We start from the raw sequence: 17,128 nt of genomic DNA on the forward strand, positions 1-17,128 counted from the left end.
GCCTCCATAAGTGCTTTCTCCATGGGTTAATCTGAGCTTTCTCATCTTATGACTGATGGGCTCCAAGAGAGAATATCCAAAGAGAATAAGGTAGAACTGCATGGCATTTTTATGATCCAGTCTTGGAAGTAACATAATGTCACTTCTGCCATCCTCTATTTGTCCACATGGCACAACGATCTTCCCAGGTTCAAGGATAGAGGATATAAACATCATGACTCAATGGAAGAAAGTGTCAAGCATGTGAGATGCGAGAGAACGTTAGGGCATCTTAAAAAACATAATCTGCTATAGATTCTGCAAAATTGTTTGATAAAATTCAGCAGCCCTTTCACTTTCCAAGCTCTTAGATCAAAACAAATAGAAGGATGGATATATATCCAACATAACTGAAAGCAGGGCCTCAAAGAGAAACTTGCTTATGGTAGCATTATTCACAATAGCCAAGAGGTGGAAGGAAACCAAGTGTCCATTGACAGATGAATGGATAAACAAAACGTGGTATTAGCCATAGAATGGAATATTATTTGGCCTTAAAAAGGAAGGAAATTCTGACACATGGTACAATATGAATGAACCTTGAAAGCATTATATGAAACAAGCCTGTCACAAAAAGACAAATACTGTATGATTCTGCTTATGTGAGGTGTCTAGAGAAGTCAGATTGGCAGAAACAGAAAGGAGAATGTGGTTACCCAGGGCGGGGGAGAAGGGGGAAATGTGCAATTGTTTAATGGATACAGAGTTTCAGTTTTACAAGATGAAACAACTTTTAGAGATCCGTTGCACAATAACGTGAATATACCTAACACTACTGAATGGTACACTTAAAAATGGTAAATGATAAATTTCATGTTATGTACATTTATCACAATTGTTTAAAAAAGAAACAGAAACTTCCTAGATATGCTAAAGAATACCATGGCCAGTAACACATATTGTCATTCTCTATGACGACTGCACAGATGGAAGCTAAAAAACTCCATTTCCCAGGCTTTCTTGTGGCTTGGACTCAAGATGTGAGTTTGGATGCTACCAAACTGAAGCATTCCTGTGAGACTTTGATTGTGGAGCTTAGTCACCTGTGGAGAGAGATAGTGTGCAAAACATCTGCTCTGTTAGTGTCGACAGTGGCAGAGGCAGCCTAGTTCTGGACCGGCTGCTAGAACAGCAGTTTATTAATCTGGCAGATGATTTCTTGATTCAGCAGCTTTCATCAGTGTTGGCAGCATTCCCAGTTTTGGTCAAGACAGTGGTTATGGGGTCCAGGAGTTGCCTAGGTCTCACGCCTGCCTCCCTTTTATGAAAATGCTGGAGGCAAAATCATTATGGTTTGCATATAAAGTGGTTGTAAATAGAGAATCCAAAACACTATATTTGAAAAAAGAAAATTATTGAAACTAATTAATGAAAGAAATAAGATGGCCAGATTTAAGACAACTATATAGGAAAACCAGTGCTTTTTATTTAACCCAACAATAACCAGGTAGAAATATAATTTAAAAATCCTATTCCAAATGACCACAAAAGTTAACAAGAACCAGGAATAAACTTACAAGAAATGGGGCAGCCTGGGCACCCAGGTTCCGTTTCAGTTCATTCTCTCTTTCACCTTCAGAGTATGTTCCATGCTCCCCTAACTAAAATCAACAGGCTACTGAAGGGAATATTACAACAAAATACCTCATGAGGACTGGGCTCACTGAAGTCTCAGTGATAAGGAAACCTATTTTTGTCTGATCAGCTGAACAAATTAAAATTATATTCTTTAGCTATTTCTCTTGTATCTCATCCCCAGGTTTTGTTGTTTCTGTTTTAACTTCTATGTTAGACTTAAGCAAACAAAAACTGTACGCCCCATAAATCAAGGCAAACTTTTTCAGTTTGGGGCATGGAGGTTAAGAGGAAATAAATTCTGAAGCAGCAATGTTTCTGCCTCCGGGAGAGAAACTTTTAATACAATCCTTCTGAAACTGTGTTCCTGGCATTCTCTTTAAAAATCATGCATGTATAAGTAATTTTCAGAGATTTAGGGAAATAAGCTGTTGTACAAGGCATGATGGGATATGTTATTTTGTTTTCGTTTTTTTTTTCTCTTTCTTAGAGTTACTGGTAGTTTTTGGCCAAAAAATGAAGAGATTGTCTCTGTCAGAAGTAGTCAAGAAATAGATCCAATGAAGTTTGAATGCGTTAGCTATGTTTATCATAAGTAAACTCTGTTTAAGAAACAACCAAAATTAGGGTCAACTGCAAGCCCTTTGCTTAGAGATACATAGCTGTATGCATTTCTGTACAAATGAGAAAGGAGTGAGGTGTGGAAAATGATAGATGTATTTCTATAATCAATGAACCTGAGGTTTTCACATGGATGCATCATGATTAAAAGTATCCATTGGTGTGCTATAAAACTATTCATATACAAATGTACCGGTTGGGTCTGCTAGGAAACAGAAACTGAGATGAAGAGGGCAGAAGTCTTACTGAGGAGTAACGTCTGAAAGGAAAGGGGCGGAAGCAAGAGTGGGCAGAAATGCCCTCAGCCCACAATGCAGATCTGCCAACATCTGATCCCCATGGTGAGTTCCAAAGCAAAGATTTCCCAAAGATTACAGGAGTCCTGGACTGCTCGGAAATGGCTAGCCTTTTGTTTCACTGTCCTGTTGACTCATTCATTGGGACCACCACAAGAAGAGTATGACCTTGGCTCAAAAGCTGAAGGAGACTTGAAGGAAATTAATAGCTGGAGGCTGTCAACCAACTGCACAACCTTTGCAGTAGTAAGTCCTTTCTTGAAGGAGCATCTGAACTACACAGCATCTCCATGTCTGCCTCAACAAGTTAGCATCAGTGTTACATACAAAACACATTATGTATGACTTCCTATAATTTTCTATTTTCCTATTTTTAAATAAAATTTCCTATTTTTAAAAAATGTAAAACCTACTCTTTTTTTGTTGTTGTTATCATTAATCTACAATTACATGGAGAACACCATGTTCACTAGGCTCTCCCCCTCACCAAGTACCACCCAACACACCCCATTACAGTCACTGTCCATCAGCGTAATAAGATGCTGTAGAATCACTACTTGTCTTCTCTGTGTTGTACAGCCCTCCCCATGCCCCCCCACACACATTATACATGCTAATCGTAATACCCCCTTTCTTTTTCCCCGCCCTTATCCCTCCCTTCCCACCCATCCTCCCCAGTCCCTTTCCCTTTGGTAACTGTTAGTCCATTCTTGGGTTCTGTGATTCTGGTGCTGTTTTGTTCCTTCAGTTTTTCTTTGTTCTTATACTCCACATATGAGTGAAGTCATTTGGTACTTGTAAAACCTACTCTTTTAAATTAAAGTATCATTGATATACAATCTTATGAAGGTTTCACATGAAAAACATTGTGATTTCAACATTCACCCATATTATCGAGTCCTCACCACACCCTACCCCCTTGCAGTCACTGCCAGTGTTGTAAGATGTTAGAGTCATTACTTGTCTTCTCCATGCTGTACTGCCTTCCCTGTGACCTACTTATATTGTGTTTGCTAATTATAATGCCCCTTAATCCCTTCTCTCTTCCTCCCCACTCACCCTCGCCAGCCCCTTACCTTTGATAACCACTAGTTCCTTTTTAAAGTCTGTGAGTCTGCTGCTGTTTTGTTCCTTCAGTTTTGCTTTGTTATACTCCACAAATGAGTGAAATCATTTGGTACTTGTCTTTCTCTGTCTGGCTTATTTCACTGAGCATAATACCCTCTAGCTCCATCCATGTTGTTGCAAATTGGAAGATTTCTTTTCTTCTTATGGCTGAATAATATTCCATTGTGTATGTGTACTGCATCTTCATTATCCATTCACCCACTGATGGACACTTAGATTGCTTCCATATCTTGGCTATTGCAAATAGTGCAGCAATAAACATAAGGGTGCATATGTCTTTTTGAATCAGGGATCTTGTTTTCTTTGGGTAAATTCCTAGCAGTGGAATTACTGGGTCAAATGGTATTTCTATTTTTAGACTTTTGAGGGACTTCCATACTGTTTTCCACAGTGGTTGAACTAATTTACATTCCCACCAACAGTGAAGGAGGGTTCCCTTTTCTCCTCATCCTCACCAGCATTTGTTGTTTCTTGTCATTTGGGTAGTGGCCGTCCTAACTGGTGCGAGGTGATATCTCATTGTGGTTTTAATTTGCATTTCCCTGATGATTAGCGATGTGGAGCATCTTTTTATGTGCCTGTTGGCCATCTGAATTTCTTCCTTGGAGAAGTGTCTGTTCAGATCCTCCACCCATTTTTTAATTGGGTTGTTTGTTTTTTGGATGTTGAGATGTGTGAGTTCTTTATATATTTTCCATGTTAACCCCTTATCGAATAAGTCATTTATGAATATATTCTCCCATATTGTAGGATGTCTTTTTGTTCTGCTGATGGTGTCCTTTGCTTTTTAGTTTGATGTAGTCCCATTTGTTCATTTTTTTGTTTTGTTTCCTTTGCCTGAGGAGATGAGTTCAGGAAAAAGTCACTCATGTTTATATTCAAGAGATTTTTGCCTACATAAAACCTATTTTTTTTTAAATCAGTTTTTAAGAAATACCAACTGATGATCAATTGGCCTGACTGGTTCTGTCATTTGCTTTATATACTTGGAAGAAAACAGGCATCTTGTAGGTCATGTATGTTTACTAATAAAATCTAGAGTAACCCTTCTATTCTGGCTGATCATCTGAGTGCTCATTATGGTAACAGCCCTGATATCCAAAGAATTGACAACAGATTAACTGTGGAAAAATTTATCTGTTGTAATTAAGTTATATGCTATACAGAATGAACATGGACTAAGGATAGTAGAGAAAAATGATCATTTGTCTTAGGTACTTCAGAAGGTATTAATACTTCAAGGCATGAGGTATGACCTCAGAGAAACTCAAAACATTGTTTGAGCCCTTATAGACACTAATACAATAGGAATAGTCATTATTAAATAACTAAAATTTTCTCCTTTGGCTTATTATTACTACAGGTTTTTGTGTACACACCTCTTTTCATTTCTCCTGGGTATTTAACTAGGAGTTGAATTGCTGGAGTATATGGTAACCCTATGTTTATTCTTTTGCATTACTCAGTATAACCAAAATGTGGAAATAACCCAATGTTCATCAACTGATGAATGGATAAGCAAAATGTGGTATATCCATACAATGAAATATTATTTGACAATAAAAAGAAATTAAATACTGATACATGCTGTGACATAAAGGAACCTGGAAGACATTATGCCAAGTGAAAGAAGCCAGTCACAAAACCACATAGTATATGTTTCCATTTATATGAACTCTCTGAAATAGATAAATCTATGGAAGCCAAAAATAGATTAGTTTTGCCTGGAGCTGGAGAAGTTTGTAAAGAAATGTTAATGACTGCTAGTGGATAGGAAGATTCTTTTGGGGTGATAAAAATATTCCGAAGCTGATTATGGACAACTTATATAACTCTTTAAATATATTTAAAACTCTGAATATGCTAACACAACTCTATGAATAAACTGAAGACAATTGACTTGAACACTTCAAGTGTGTGAATTATACATTATGTGAATTATATCTTAATAAGGCTGTTTGGGTTTTTTTGACCTTGGATTTGATAATGTTTTTTTTTTAATAAAGTATCATTGATATACAATCTTATGAAGGTTTTACATGAACAACACTGTGGTTTCAACATTCACCCATATTATAAAGTCCTCACCCTCCCATTGCAGTCACTGTCTATCAGCATAGTAAGGTGCTATAGAGTCACTACTCGTCTTCTCTGTGCTATATATAGTATTTCCCCGTAACCCCTACATTATGTGTGCTAATCATAATGCCCCTTAATCCTCTTCTCCCTCCCTCCCTTCCCACCCTCCCTGTACGCTTTCCCTTTGATAACTGCTAGGCCCTTCTTGGAGTCTGTGAGTCTGCTGCTGTTTTGTTCTTTCATTTTTGCTTTGTTGTTATACTCTACAAATGAGTGAAATCATTTGGTACTTATTTTTGTCTGCCTGGCTTATTTCACTGAGCATAATATTAATAAGGCTGTTTTAAAAAATACTACATATTTGTATAAGTTACTACTTAATTACAAAGGGAAAAAATAACTTTACATTGGAGAAACTTGGCTGATTCCACCTTGAACAAGTAATCAATGTTAGCATCATTAATGATGGAACAAACTGTTATTGTCCCCTCTGATGTGATGCACTCAGGGCACCTACATCACTTCTGTACCGTTCCTGCCAAAAATGCAAAAGCTGAATCTTCACATGGGAAAACTTCAGGCAAACCTGAATTGAGAGACATTATAAAACAAATGGCCTGTCATCTTAAGAAATTTTGATACCATGGAAGATAGAGAAAAACTGAAGAATTGTTCCAGGTTAAAGGAGACTAAAGAGACATGAAAACTAACTGCAGTGTATGATCCTGCACTGGATACTAGACCAGGAAAAACAATCTCTATGAAGACCATTGCTGGGGCAATTTGTGAAATTTGAATAAAGTCTGCAGATTAGATAGTATTGTATCAATGTTGGCTTTCTGTACTTGATAATTCTACTATGGTTGTGTCAGTGAAAGTTCTTGTTCTTAGGACATAACACTGACTCACTGAAATGCTTGGAGTAAAGGGGGATGATGTGTACAAATTGTTCTTAAGTAATTTGGAAGAAGTACTATATACACATATGTATATATGTATGTATGTATATATGTATGTATGTATGTATGTAGAGACAAGGACAGAGCCAGTGAGCAACAGAGACAGGAAATGGTACAACAAATGTGGCAAAATGTTAAGAGCTGGTGAATCTGCATGAAAGGTATATGGGAATTTTCTTGCTATTTTTGAAACTTTTCTGTTAAAAAATCATGTTTGTGTTTGCTGTGTTTGCACCAAGAAACTCTGGAGGAATATACAAAAAACTAGTAAAACTTTCATCTGCTAAGGAATAAAGTAGAAGCACTATAGCTGGTGGGCAGGGTGAAAAAGGCACTTTTGGAATCACATAAATACATTCCTTATTTGAAATTTTAAATGCCACATTATTTTAAAACTTAACCTTTGAGTATCTTTAAATTACGTATCATGGTTGTCATATTCAGCCATTGAACTCCATAAGCAGTGGGTACTTGACTGATGAGGTTTCTTCCCCTGGACACAAAATTACACAAGTTGTTGTAATAGGTAATTTACTTACGGCAACAAAGCAAAAAAGAACCCTGAGTTGGCTGACCTGAGTTCAGACCAAAATCTAGCTCTTATTTTCCCTCTTCATTTGCCTCTATATTCCTTAATATCCGAGATTGAGAAAAATTGGAAATGTTAGTCTTTTTTTTAAGTGTACAGTTCATTGGTATTAATTACATTCACACCAGTGAATATCATACTACCATGTTTTTTTGTATTATTGAGGTACTATCGATAATACAATCCATATACAACACAATGGTTCTTCAACGGTTACCCATGTTATTAAATCCTCACCCCTCTCTAGTGCTATCACTATCTATCAATGCAGTAAGATGTTACAGGTTCATTAACTGTATTCTCCATGCTGTACTGCTGTCCCTGTGACCAACTTATATTGTGATTGTGAATTATTGTGCCCCTTTATCCCCCCTTCCCTAACTCCTCCCCCTTGGTAACCACTAGTCCCTTCTTGGTATCTCTTGAGTCTACTGCTATTTTGTAGAAATGTTAGTCTTTTGTTGCTGGGGAGAGGAGAAAAGGGAAGCTGGCAGTCTCTTAAGACTGGGTGGCTTATAAACAACAGAAATTTATTTCTCATGGTTCTTGAGGCTGAGGAGTCCAAGATCTGGGCACCAGCAGACTCAGTGTCTGGTGAGATCCTGCTTCCTGCTTCACAGATAACTGTCTTCTCTCTTGTCCTCACATGGTGCGAGAAGTACTCACATGGTGGGAGAAGTGAGGGATCTCTCTGGGATCTTTTTTAATACTGGCAGTAACCCCATTTATGAGGACTCTACCCTCAAGACCTAATCACTTTCCAAAAACCCCACCCCAAATACCATCACATTGGAAATTAAGATTCAACATATGATTTTGGTGGGGGAACATAAACATTCAGTCCACAGAAATGTGTAAAGCTGTAGTTCATTCATTTTTGTGGCTTCATAGTATTCCATAATTTATTTACCCCCTTCTATTGTTTGTGCTTTTACAAACAATTCAGTGAGGAACCTTCTCTGGGATACATATGCTAAGGGGATATATCTGTGCTAGTTTACGTAGGGCATGTCCATGTTCACCTTTTAAGAAAAGAAATAGTTATCTAAAGTGTTTGTGTTCCTTTATTTTCCCATAGCAGTGTATGAAATTTTCTTTATATCCTTGCCAAAGCGTAGTATTGTTAAACTTCTAAATTTTTGCCAATTCACTGGGCATGAAATAGTATTTCATTGGGGTTTTAAACTTGCATTTCCCTGATTACTAATGATGTGAACATCTAGCCACCTGTTTTGGATTAACTACCTGTTTCAATTAAACTACCTGTTTTGGATACTAATTCTTTTTTGGTTATGTGTTAGGAGTTGCAGTTGGTATTCTCCTACTTAATGACTTATCTTTTCATTTTTGATGGCATGTTTTGATTTACAGAACTTTTTAATTTTAATGAAGTCAAATTTATCAAAGCATTTCCAAAATAAAAAATGGTTTGTGGTTTTTCTCTAAATAAGAAATCTTTTCCTACTTTGAGCTCATAAAGATATTCTTTATTTTCCTCTCATAATTTTATAATTTTGTTTTAATATTTAAGGCTTTCATCCATGTGAGGTTGTTTTGTGTAGGGTGTGAGTTGGAGATGTAATTTCATATTTTTCCCCATTTTATTTATCAATTGCCCATATCAATTGCAGAACAGTACATCCTTTCCCCACTTATCTGCAGTGTCTACTGTGTCATAAATGTACTTTCTATATGTTTGACTCATTGGTTTATTTGTCTGTTTCTGTGCTGATATCACATTGTTTTAAATATCTGTGTAATATGTCTTCATATCTGGGAAGTCAAATTTATTTCTCACAGTTCTGAAGGCTGGAACTTTGTTCTTTTATAGAAGTAGTTTTTTTTTTCTTTTACTATTCTATATACATTTTAGAATCAGTTAATCACGGTCTATGACGAATGCTGTTGAGGAGTTGATTAAAGTTGTATGGGACTGGAGTGCCATCCATTTGAGGAGCCAAGACACTTGAATCAACTGTAAATAGACTTCTGTGAAACTCTGGACTCTGTAGGGATCTTGAAAAAGAAGTGCCAGCAGTAGTCCCATAAGTCTTGGAGAGCTTTCAGTCATTTCTTCTAACCATACCCACCTTGCTACCCTCTATCTTTGAGAGAGAGAAAGAGGAAGGAAGGGAGACAAGGGGAGAAGTGGAATTGAAAGTAGGGATTGGGAAGAAAGGGTGAGAAGAAATATGAAGGGAGAATATGCTGCTGGAAGACAGAGCGCCTTAATTTGGCTGATGGCTGAAATGGCTCTTTTTTATGCCTGATGGGATCTGGAGTCTAACCGGAGGAATCCTGAATGGGGGCTGAGAAAGACTTGAGCGAGGTGGCATTTGAGTTGGGGGGCAACAGCGTGGATGAGAGTACCTTGGTGAGCTTGTATGTGGGAAGTGGGGTGAAGTTGTGGCGAGTGGAATTGGAGAAAAATGGGATTCTAGACAGACGGAATCGCACAGACTGAAAACAGAGATAGAGATGATTGGTATATTGGAGGCAACAGTAGTTCATTTTGAATGAGATATACAGCTGAAAAGATAACTAGTGGCCCGATTGTGCAAGGCCATGAGTACCACGCTAAAGACTTTGGACTTTATCCTGGGATGGCAGTGGAGGCTCTTGAACAGGAGAGTAACTGGATCTGAAGTATGCTTCGGGAAGATAACTGTGGCGACAGGGAGGCGGGAACTGTGGGAGCGTCTGCTGCGGCGCCGAGGAAAGAGCGGAGTGCTACACTCCCTCCCACCTGCAGGGGGAGCACCGCAGAACCCAACGCCCTCCTTGCTCTGTTTACCCGCTGCTGGGATTCCGCTGCGATGCGCTCGGAGCTCGGCTAGCTCTCCTGAACGTGTCTCTTTCGGGCCTCTGCTTGTTCGCCCGGACGCGCCCCCGAGCGTCACGTCCGCTCTGGCTCAAGGATCCTCAGAACTAAGGAGGGGGCAGGAACAAGAACCACTGCGCATGCGCCCCTGGCTAACAGTTGGCTGAGGGGCCCAGGGGGCTCTCTCGTCTACGCCAGCGCGTGTGAGAGTCAGTCACGGTAGTTCTCTTTCGCTGCACGCCCATGGATGTTTTAATTTTTCCCAAGAGGTATAGGCAAACGGTTCAGAGGGGCTTGATTGCTTCCTGACTTTAGCGGTTCCGAGCCCAGAACCACTCTCTAGGCGTCTCAGCTGAGAAGCGTGGAGTCCTTTCTCTGCCATTTCCCTACAGCTGCTAACTCTCAAAGACTGCAGCGAAAACGTCCGTACTACTGAAAACCTTCCCTGGCCACTCACTGAGCATAGCCAGCCCGGCTGCCATGTATCTAGGGAATGTTTACCTCTGCAGTCAATCAGAGACTGAAGTTGAAGGCGTCCTTGCAGGTCATCAAGCCCAACAAATTAACGCTCCCTGACGTCCCGAGTGAGTGAAAGCAGTTTTTACTTGCACCCTCTGAAGATCGCCCGTTTCCCGGCATAACTATGATTAGGTAGCCTTTCTGGAAGTTTATTCCAACTTTTCATAACTTAAAAAATTCTTACTGAGCACCTACTGTGTGCCAAGTACTTGCAGGTCCCGGGGGATTAAATGATGAACTAAAACAAACATGAGATTGCTGAGCTGTTGGAGTTTACATTCTTATGGGGGAAGGAAGACCAACAACTAAAAACAGGCCACGGTTTATGGTAGCAAGGCAATAAACAAACCAAAGTTAGACACATATAGGTGGGAACTACTCAGTATGATCAGAGAAGGCTTCTTGCAGATGGTGACGTTTGTAACTGGCAAAGAGAACCGCTAGGAGAAGAGTGAGTTCTAGGCTGAGGGAAGAGCAAAGCCCCTTGACTCAGGGAAGAGGCTGGTGGTGTTTTCTAGGAATAAAAGACCAGTGTGACTGGAAAGTGATGAGTCAAGGTTGAAAATGGTGACAAAGGTTTAGAATGTAAATAGGAGCCACATGTAGGCTTTGTAGGTAATGACAAGAGGTTTAAAAAGTATTTTAAGAGCGATCAGAAACCAATCTGGAGCAGTCTTGATCTTAGTTCAGGCGTTTAGAACCACACAAACCGTATCACATGTTTTGTTCAAATCAGTCCTTTAGGCATTTGAAGATGGCTGACATGTTTTCCTCTGAGTTCCTTTCTCCTGTCCCCAAATCCTTTCAAAGGTACGATTTATGGATGATTTTCAAAATGTCTTTCTTAACACTTTGAAAGCGTGGAGGATTTTTAAATAATCTTTTATACACATTTTTAAAGGAAAGGACCTAAGATTTTTATGAGATTTTCCAAAAGGTTGTAGAGAGATTAAGAACCACGGTTTAAACATTTCATATCTATGTGATCCTGGTTATTGTTCTCTGGAATAGCAGGGTACAATATCAACTTATTTTTTATTTAGATCTCTAAGCTCTCTTCTCATCTGTGAAATGAAAACAAATAGGTTTGCTATGAGGATTAAATGATACTATGCTCAAAAGACGCTTAATGGTAAACCATGAGGAGCCAGCCACACAGTGCCACTTTCATAAACAAACACCTGCATCCCTGGGATGGAGGAACAATTTGTAGATAATGCTCTTTTAGCATTCCACAAACATTCACTAAGTACCTACTCTATGTAGAGCCCCTGGTGAAAAAGATCTGCCTTCCAGTAGTTTGCTATCTAGTTAGTCAGAAGAGATACAAAACACGATAACTAAATGCCCTGAGAGACCCAAGAGTAGTGTTCTGGGATCGGAAGGCTGCAGAAGTGGACTCACTTTCCACTGGGGGTAAGCAGTTATTGTTCATATTTGGAGTTTGAACGATGGACATACCTAATTTTAAAATTCACACACAAAACCAACACGTTCGCATTTTGTTCTTGGTCATATGGAAAGGCTGATCGGAAACACTGTAATCATTTCTACTACCCAACAAATAATCGAGCAGCAGGCAGGTTTCGTGAGAAAGACACCTATCTTTTCTCCAGTCTGTTTACTATACAGTGCATGCTCTGGGCAGTCCTTATCTTCACGTTCGGGAACAAAGTACACACATACACACCCCTTTCCCAAAATAAAAGCCCAAGCACTCCAAGACAGGGTTGGGATCTGTCGCGGCCCAACAACACAATGGGGGCCGCCTCACCGTAGCTCGCACTCCACCCCGCAGGCCCTCCTTAGCCAAGGGTTCGACAGCTCGGGCCCTTTAGCTCCTCCCCTGCAGCTCTCGGGGCTTCTTCCACAGCTGGGCAGGGAGCTCTCCCTCGCTAGCGCTTCCCTCCTGCTCAGCTGGGAATCCGAAAACCCGGAGCGAACCAGCCCAGCTCCGCGGCGCATGCTCAGAGGCGAGCAGGTTCAGTTGGCTAGTAGGAAGCTCCAGCGCTACACCGGCGGCGGCGGCCGCGGCGGCTCCTCCGGGCAGCGCGACCTCCTGACAGCGAGCTCAGGCCTTCTCCTCCCCCGCTAGACTCCTAGCTCCTCTCCGCCCCGCCCCTGGTCGCTGGCGTTTCGGGGTCCCCGCTGCGCAGAGGGGCGCCGCGGCCGGGGCGTCCCTCCACACGCCCTCCCCCAGCCGCCGGCTCCGCCGCGGGGCCAGGCCGGGCCCGAGAACGCAGTCCCAGCGGGCGGGCGGCGGCCGCGGCGGAGGGCAGCCCGGGGCGGCGCCGGTGGGCCGGGGAGGGGTGGGGGGCTCGGCCCCGGGGCGGTGGTGCGGGATGCCGCCGCCGCCGCCTCCGGGCTGCGTTCACTCTCCGCGGCTGGTGCCCGTGTCGGGTGAGTGGCCGCGCGCGGGCCTCGCCCCCCAGGACCCTCTCCAGGGCTAGCCTGGCCGCGCGGCGCCCCAAGGGGGCCGGGCCGTCCGGCGGGGCCGCGGCCCTGTTTCGCGCTGCGAGCTCGCCCTCTCGCGGCTTCCCAACCCGGCCGCCGCCGCCCCTCTCCCCGCCCAGAGGCGCCCCGGGGGCACCATGCAGGCGCAGCCGTTGCCGTACGAGTTTTTCAGCGAGGAAAACGCGCCCAAGTGGCGGGGGCTGCTGGTGCCTGCGCTGAAAAAGGTGAGGAGCGCGCGAGCCCCCGCTTCCTGGCTGCAGTCCCTGCGAGGGCTCCGGGCCGGGGCTGGGGAGGCGGGGCGCGCGCCGGGCCGTCTTTCTCCCCGGTCTTGCCGCCTCCCAGAAAGGACGGCGCATACTGAGAGGTTCCCCCCACCGGCAGGCTTTTGGTGTTGACATTCACCCGGTGTTGGGAAGGCCGTAGGAAGCCAGCGGAGTTTGTTCGAATAACCCAACCACTGAGACGTTAACATCCTGCCCCTGATTAAGAGACAAGAGTTGGAGGAGCCTCAGTGGTCAATGGAGGTCAAAACAGGCCACTTTTCCGCCTTCTCGGTCTTACCCTGGAGCTGTTGTCAGGCTCCGGTTTTAGTGTCCAGTATGCTCATTTCAGTGAGCTCTAGAATGCACTAGCCATAGTGCTTGCTTTAAGTAATTGCAGAGCTCCTCTGCCAGCAGCAGGGCCTGCTTTTCTCGCATTCTGTAATCGTTCGTCATTCCCCTAAATTCCCGCACTCCTCCGGTTAGCGGCGCGAATGCACATGCCTTTCTTCTTTTCACCTTGGTACTTTATGTTTATTGACTTGAATTTTGCCTTTCTGTACCTTCAAGTTTGCCACATTGTTATCTAAAGTTATATATCCCATGATCTGCCCTTTAAAATGTTGCTACACTTTAAAAGCTTCTAAAACAACATTAGAATCTAATAAATATATTAAGACATCAGAAACCCGGTATGTTTGAGCTTTTTATAAAAACAACCGGAGTATTTTTTGTTTCCTTTACAGAAAAGGTAAAGCTTTTCTGTAAGTATAGAGATTGCTTTACTCTCTTAATAATGTTTCTAAATACCAATTTCTTGTTCCAAGAATATTTCATGTTTTCTGATTAAAAGAAGAGATTTTTTTATTCCTACTGAGAGTTGAGATTATGATGTAGCTTTTGTTCTAAACCTTTATACTTTTAAAAACTGTATCTTAAAAGGTGTCTAACATTTCTCAAAGGCCAGCAACTTTTACTTTCCCTTTTGCCCTGTTCTTCCCCTCCCTCTCTTGGTATCTTACAGTGGAAATTATTTGGTTTGTTAGCAGAATTTGCTCATATATTTCAGATAGGTTAGTGACTTTTTTCCTCAGATGTCTGAGTAGTCACCAACATCTCTGTGATATTGTTTTCTCAGAAAACAAAAAGGATGCCATATGTCTTATATACTTGATTCATTAGAAATCTCATCAGGCTCTCTGTTTACATTTGCTTTACCTGCAGGCTTGACATAATGGGGAGGTGGGGGGTTTCAGTGATGCTAGAAGCAGGTATCCTGGCCAAGGTGGCGGGGTAGGTGGAAGAAACAAAAAAGTTGTTGAAAACATAAAAAAGAACTCATAAAACACCAGCAGTTCAGGCTATTTTACTTAGAGGCAAGGAACTCCATACCAGGGGAACCACTAAAATACCCAATCAGTTGAGGGTTCCTATGAAATAGCGGAAAGAGCATTGTAGGAGTTGGCAGACCGGGTCTAACTCTGCCACACTGGTGGCCATGCTGAAATCTGTCCACAGAAGCACTTTGTTTGGCTAGCACAGTGTTTTATTTTTTATGTAATTTACTGCTAATATTTAAAAATGGGAGCTATTACATAAAATCTGAATTTTCAGCTTTTCTTCACAAATAGTAAGAAGAAAAAGGCCTTCAAGCAAGACAGTAAAATTGCTGGAGCTGAATGAATGGCTGCCCTCTTTAGACATAGCATGTATCTCCAATATATCATAGTCCCCACAATCCTCTTTGCTTATTTACATAAACCAGTTTTGACTAAGCAGAGATACCCTTGCATGACTATAAAAGAGGAGTAAGCAGACATGTACACAGTCTAGCTGATATGTAAGGTTCTTCCAATTCTTACTTAAAATATCCACTAATGATACTAAGGAAGCTAAGACAAGGTTGAAAGTTTATTGCGCTTATCTGGATGTGCCCTTGGTAACTCAAAACCTGCATTTTCACTTGTCTGCTAGACATTTCATCTGGGTATCTCCATATCTTGAACTCTTCTTTTAGACTATTGCACTATTTGCCGATGAGCCCAGCTTGTGTTACCTTATCTTAGGCTCTTTGGGTATGCTGTTCTCTTCACCTGCACTGCCCTTTGCCTGCTCTTAACACAGTTCATCCTTTTGGACTCCCTCAACCTCAGCAGTTTCTTAGATCCTCAGAGTTGTGTTGGATTGTCTTTATTTTCTTTGAGCATCCTAGCCTAGCACTTAACAATGAATTTTAAGTTCCTAGTTACTTGCTGCCTCTCCACCGAACTAGACTGGATGATCCTTGAGAATGGGGGTGATATTTTATGCTCTTTTTATCCTCCATGTATTTAGTGCCCTAACAGTAGGCACTTAAATTTAAATGAATTCATGAAGGAATACCCAAACCAAAACCATCACCTCCTCTACCTACCATTTAAAAAAATTTCCTCTTGATTTAATGGCTTTTTAGTTTTTGTTGACTAGTTCAGAAGTTTGGAATTATTTCTGACTTCTCTTTTGCATTATTGCTTACACCCAGGCACAGGTGTAGATTTATTCCTCTTTGTCATATTCTTCTAATCTATTCCCTCCTATTCCAACTGCTCTGAGTCCCCTTTCCCAGACAGCGATAGCTTCATAACTAGGTCACTGCTCCTCACCTTTCCTTCATCTGTTTTTCAAATTTCAGAAATTACAGTACACGTCTGAGTGTGTCACACTCTTGTTCAGAACTGTTGGCTTTTGAAGGCGTAGGATGAAATGGAGTCTTTAGTATGGATTGATGGTAATTGGTGATCTGGCTTTATCCTGCTCTTCTGATTAGATTGCCTACCACAGTCTTTCATATTCTTTATGCCTCGTCCAGACTGGACTACTACGTTTCCTGAATATGCCCAGAATGTCTCACTATATCTATCAATCTAAGTCTTACCTATTGCACAAATATATCATGCTTACTACAGACCATCTATTGCCCTCTGCATTAAGGATTAAAAAGATAAATGACATTATCCAGAAATCAAACTCAACAGGTTGAGTTTGGAGAAGAGACTGGTTTATGGAGAATTTTTTTGTTTACGTTAAGCTAAAGAGTTTGAATTTTATCTTGAGGGGATAGAAGTCACAGGAATTTTAATAGGGGAATGATGTCATATTTGAATTTTAGAAAATTCATTTTTGCCATAAAACAGAAAATGGATTGGAGAAGAATGACACGTGAGGTAAGGAGAAGAGGTAGAAGGCCAGTTTAATAGTCCAGCCAAGGAGTGCTATATATCTGAATTAAGGGTGCAATGGAAATGTGGGGATTGATTTTATTTGATAGCTGTATAAAAGGCAGAATTAACAGGACCTAGTGATTAACTGAGTGATTGGGGAAAGTGGTAAGAGATCAGGGAGAGCTTTAGTTTCTGGGTTGAGTACCTTTAGTCAGGACAGAGAATATAGGAGGAGCTGTTGGGGTGGAGAGAGTGGCGTAATGAGATGAGTTTTGGACATGTTGATTTAGAAGTTTGGATTATCCAGGTGAACTTGTTGAACTGACAAGTGATTGTTGGTATCTGGCAAAGCATATTTAGGACTTCTGGGTTTGTAAGTAAAGCTGTAAGAATAGACAGATGAAGCCTATACCCATACAGAGACTTGTACATGGATGTTCATGGCAGCTCTGTTCAGCAAAATATTGGAAACACAACTGTCTATTAACAGGTGAATGAATAAACAAATTGTGATATAGCTGTACATTGGAATAGTACTCAGCAATAAAAAGGAATCAACTATTGGTACACATGACAACATGGCTGAAT

The 17,128-nt window shown here is 41.4% G+C and overlaps 1 protein-coding gene across 3 annotated transcripts in view; it reads left to right on the plus strand.

Moving 5' to 3' along the window:
- Positions 1–12,521: 12,521 nt before the first annotated feature.
- SOS1 (SOS Ras/Rac guanine nucleotide exchange factor 1) overlaps positions 12,522–17,128 on the plus strand; it is a 122,043-nt gene continuing 117,436 nt past the window's right edge. Inside the window, exon 1 of one of the 3 annotated variants that reach the window (XM_073214160.1) lies at positions 12,522–13,304. In XM_073214160.1, coding sequence (XP_073070261.1) covers positions 13,218–13,304 — 87 coding nt within the window. In that variant the 5' untranslated portion in view covers positions 12,522–13,217. The remainder of the gene's footprint in view (positions 13,305–17,128) is intronic. The other 2 variants (XM_037009343.2, XM_037009342.2) reach the window with 2 other exon arrangements.

The sequence above is a fragment of the Manis javanica genome, chromosome 1 (assembly GCF_040802235.1).
Source record: "Manis javanica isolate MJ-LG chromosome 1, MJ_LKY, whole genome shotgun sequence".
Classification (NCBI taxonomy): Eukaryota; Metazoa; Chordata; class Mammalia; order Pholidota; family Manidae; genus Manis; species Manis javanica.